Consider the following 5,000-nt stretch of genomic DNA (forward strand, 5'->3'; position numbering starts at 1 on the left):
AGAAGAAGAAGAAGAAGAAGAAGAAGAAGAAGAAGAAGAAGAAGAAGAAGAAGAAGAAGAAGAAGAAGAGTATTTCCTGTATCCCTGGCTAACCTCAAACTTGCAATGTAAAAAAGAGGATGACTTTCAATTTCTGGTCTTCTTGCTCTTCACCTCCAGAATGCTGGGAATTTAAGCTCATGTCCCTAAGTATTAAGACCTAACAGAGGGCTTTATACATGCTAAATAAACTACCAACTACACACCATATCACGAAGCTCTATTTTTGGCATAATTTATGGAGTTGAACCTGTCATATTTCAAGAAGCAGTATCAAATGTGATGTGGACTGCTACCTTTTCTTCAAAGTCTCATGTAGCCCAGGCTGGCCCTGCCACCGCCTTCCTGGTATTACTTATGTGTCCTGGATAAATGATCAACAAAAAAACCCAAAACAAGCAAATAAAACCCTCCAATTATTGATCACATCACCTTCTCAAATGTCCAATGCTTAGAACCTCTGATTAAACCAGCTATAATTTCTGCAACACATCTCTGGGTACTTTCATGTGAATCTGCAACCAAACGTTCTAAATGGGGCTTCAGAACAGGCAGAAAAGCATCATCGAAATTTCTAAATATACCCTATAAAAAGAAAGACAAAGTTAATTCAGTATTATCTTTTTTTAAAAAGATTTATTTATTTTATGTATGTGGAACTGTCTACATGGTCGCTGGGAACTGAACTCAGGACTTGTTAACCACTGACCCATCTCGCCAGTCCCCAGTATTATCTTTATAATATTTAAGTTTGTAATTTATTCTCTCCATTAGAATTTAACTTCTTTAACAACGTCAGTTACAATAGTAAGAATATTGCAAATTGATATTAAAATACACTTTTTTGTTTCTAGTGCTAATACCATCAATAATTTAAAAGGTTACCTGAAACAAAAAGTAAGCCACGGAAATATAAACTATGTAATTTCAGTACCACTTTAGATTAAGGCAGACAATAGGTAAATTCAAATTTACTTATAAGCCCATAAATTGGTGATCACTAAATTTTATGAAAAGGGTATTACAAGCATAATTACCTTAAAGAGGCAGAAACGCCGGGGACTAAACTTATCTCTTCCTTTTCTGTCTTCTAAAGATAGAAATGTGATTAACTGCTCAACAAACTTAGGATCAGAAAAACGATCATATATAATCTGTTCTTCCTATAAAGATGAAAAAAAAAAAAAAAAGAACAATGTTCAAGGTTTAAAACCTACTTAAGAGCACAAGACTTATATTGATAGTTTTGTTCTGGAGAATTTTCAATATCCATAGAAACTACAGTACTTTCTAGAACAAAAATAGTAAATGAAATTAGACGCAAAACTAAAATGCAACTCTAAAAGTATTTAAGTTTCTCCCCTTTACTTTCCCAGATTTGGATGTCATTTTTCATAATATGAATTAAAGCCAAAAAAAAAAAAAAAAAAAGTTCTGTTTGGTACTGAGGGCTAACACTTTTGTGCCAGCTGTGTGCAATTTATAAGAACTTTCTAAATATAAACCAAATTCTAACTAACCATTTCCATCTTTGTATAACACCAATCTTTAAAGAAAGGTTGGTAAGCATCAGGAAATTTAAACATCAACTTGAAAAAAACTTAGCTCCCCCCATTAATCAATTAATTTATTTATTTATTCAATTTACATCAAAGCCCTCACTCCTCCAAGGCCCTCACCCCTTTCTGGGTACCAACCCACCCTGGAACATCAAGTCACTGCAGGATTAGGCACATTGTCTCCCACTGAGGCTGGAAAAGGTAGTCCAGTTAGGGGAACAGGATTTACAGAAAGGCAACAGAGTCAGAGACAGCCCCTGCTCCAGTTGTTGGGGGACCTGCAGGAAGACTGAGCTGCACATCTGCTACATATGTGCAGGTCTAGCCAATGTATGCTTTTTGGTTGGTGGTTTAGTCTCTAGGATCCCCCAAGGGTCCGGATTAGCTGACTCTTAGGTCTTCTTGTAGAGTCCCAATCTAACTTGGCTTTTAAAGTGAATTAACCTTTACAATGATAATGAAGTATATTCAATGAAGAAATTTTTGTTTCATTTTTGTCGTTTTGTTTTTTTCCTTTCCTTCCTTTTGTTTAGTTGATTATGGACAGTCTTGTTCTACAGTTCAGACTGGTCTTGAATTCATACCAGTCCTCCCTTAAAAGCCTTCAGTGCAGAAGTTACACTCATTCTCTACCATACCCAACTTAACTAAAATATTTGTCTTTACAGTGGTAAGAATGGCACTGTTCTTCCTGAAGGCCTGAGTTTGTTCCCATTACCCAATGTACATAGCTCATGACCTATAACTCCAACTCAAAGGGGAACTAATACTAATACCTCTTGCCCCCCCACTTACTAAACCCAGGTGCACACACCTATACACAAATACATATAATTAAGAACAATAAAAATAAACCTTAAAAAAAAAACACCTATTTCCCAAGAAGCCATGATTTATACACAGTGGAAACCTAAATTGGTCATTATGTTTGCTCAAGATCCTTGTATCATCCAGAACTAACACAAGCAGCCAGCAGTACTATATAGAGCAGTACTCAGTGGGATGTTGAATTCAGTAGTAACTTAAGGGCAACCTCTGAAATGTTAATGTGGTGGCAATTAGCACCTGAGTGATGGAACAGTATTAACATTTAAAAAAGGACTTGATTAAGATAGAGCTAAATCAGCACTCAAGATCCAATTAAAACCACAATGGCGTGAATGCTTACCTCTATCATATCCTCCCTGCTTCTGCCAAGTTTAGGCTGCTCTTCCACACCAGCATAAACAACCATATTCCTACACAATAAGAGTTTTATTTATAATGTGAACAGAAGAAAATGATACAGCTTCAATGGTATTTTTAACAACTTCTGATAAGAATGAAGTGTACAGATCTGAGTAGTCTCTGCTATAAAGTCTATAGCTCTCCATGTTTTGGTAACAAATTACAGGACTCAACAGCGAGAGAAAAGTGCTCTGGTTTAGACAAGTGTGTTACAAGTGTGTTAATACACAGGAACACAATTTAGAGCAGCTGTCAAGAGCCTCCCAAGCCATATAGCATGGCATTAACAAAAACTCAGAATTGTAGTATAACAACTGGGAAGAAACGAAGCACAGCATGAAAGAAAGAAAGGCCTTTAAAAGTGACTGAACCTAGAAATTGGATCTAACAAAATAAAGTTCACCAAAAAAGAAAAAAAAAAAAATTTAATGATAAGGTGGGAGATGAACCATGACTTACTTTGGCCAGTTGTAGTATCCCCAGTGAGTTTTTTCAACAAAGCAACTTGACTCCCATTCTTTTTTTGTTCTTGGTATATTTTTACTATCATAATGCAACCAATGGTTATCAGGTCTATCACCAGCAAGAATTTTGGTAGGTTTAGGACATCCACCTAAAGAAAAGGTACTCAGATTTAATGATTTAAAAACAGTAACTCAGAAGCTGTTCTAGACATTCAATAAACAATCCTACTGCTTTTTTTTTTTTTTTTAAAGGCAGTGTCATTTTATAGTCCTTGCTGGCCTAGAATTCAAAGATCTACCTGCCTCTACTCCCAAGTATTGGGATGAAAGACATGTACCACCATGTTCTGACTATAACTCCCTTAAAAATGTTTGTATAAATCATACATATATATGTATTTGTGTGTATGTTTGTATATGTGCATATACCTGAGGTTAGTTACAGGCATCCCCTTGGAGCTAGCTCACAAACAGTTAGTTGTGCACTGCTTGATGAGGGTGCTAGAAACAGAACTTGGAAAAATAAAACATGTTTATAAATACTGAGCTATCTCTCTAGCTCTACTTGCAACACTTAAGAAGAAATCATTTATGAATACTGTCTAAATGGCTCACTAGGTAAAGGTACCTGTTAACAAGCCCAGGAGCCTGAGTTTAACCCTCTGACCCACATGGTTAAGAGAAAAAACCTGACTCCCACTGTTGTACTTTAACATCTACATAAATGTGATGGCATATGCGCACCCACAAACATTAAAAAAAAAAAAAAAAAAAAAAAAAAAAAAAAAAATAAAAAAAAAATCCTGGACCTCAGCCTTTAGTGAAGGTCATGTGGTAAGTGCAGAGTTTGAGGAGGGGCATGGGGTTTTATGTTGAGTGAAAGATGGGATGGATGGATTTGGGATTGATAACTGCTAGGAGAATATGATGTACTAAATTAAAAGGGTTTGTTAAAACATTTGGTTCTGAATTAATTTCAAGTTTACAAAGCTCAGGGATTTTATTTTTTACATTATTCTTCACTTACAGTCCTCATATTTTTACACATTACCCTATATATATTTTAACATTCTTTCTCCCTACATACACACACTTATTAGAATCGTTTTATGAGAGTTACTCTCATAATGTCTCTACACACTCCACAGTACAGAATACAAAAGTAATACTGTTCTGTTATATATCAAAATACAGTTCTCAAAAAAATTTTTTTTAATTAACATTGATTCTGTGTCATTAATTTTATCAACACACCTTACTAAAATTTTAGTTATTTATCCACATGCATGTCCTTTATATCAAAAGAATAATTCTTAAGAGACATTTTCTGTGGACTATTCTAATCTACCATTAAAATATTACACTATCGGGACATTGGAGCCTGCCTTTAATCCTGGTACTCGGGAGACAGAGGAAGGTGGATGGATCTCTAGAGTTTGAGCCATCCTGGTCTACAGAGTATGTTCCAGGACAGACAGGGCTATACACAGAAACCCTGTCTTAAAAAACAAAATAGCAATACATACATACATACATACATACATACATACATACATACATAAAAAGGTGGGGAAATCCTGAGAACACAGTAAGAAAAGTAGAAGATCTTTTCTAATCTTCCTGCTCAGAAAGAAAGACTCATTGGATTATGTTAACACAGCTCAAGCTGACTTTTGAATTCTGAACCTTTCTACCTGTGCTACCACTCCTA

The 5,000-nt window shown here is 35.3% G+C and overlaps 1 protein-coding gene across 1 annotated transcript in view; it reads right to left on the reverse strand.

Annotated features, from left to right (window-relative positions):
* The window catches only part of Psme4 (proteasome activator subunit 4), a 110,760-nt gene that overhangs the window by 27,456 nt on the left and 78,304 nt on the right, over window positions 1–5,000 (reverse strand). The window contains exons 33-36 of the mRNA XM_021210953.2: window positions 3,285–3,438; window positions 2,767–2,836; window positions 1,077–1,202; window positions 472–624 (exon numbers count right to left, since the gene is read on the reverse strand). Of these exons, the coding sequence (XP_021066612.1) occupies window positions 472–624; window positions 1,077–1,202; window positions 2,767–2,836; window positions 3,285–3,438 (503 nt within the window). The remainder of the gene's footprint in view (window positions 1–471; window positions 625–1,076; window positions 1,203–2,766; window positions 2,837–3,284; window positions 3,439–5,000) is intronic.

Source organism: Mus pahari, chromosome 13 (assembly GCF_900095145.1).
Source record: "Mus pahari chromosome 13, PAHARI_EIJ_v1.1, whole genome shotgun sequence".
Classification (NCBI taxonomy): Eukaryota; Metazoa; Chordata; class Mammalia; order Rodentia; family Muridae; genus Mus; species Mus pahari.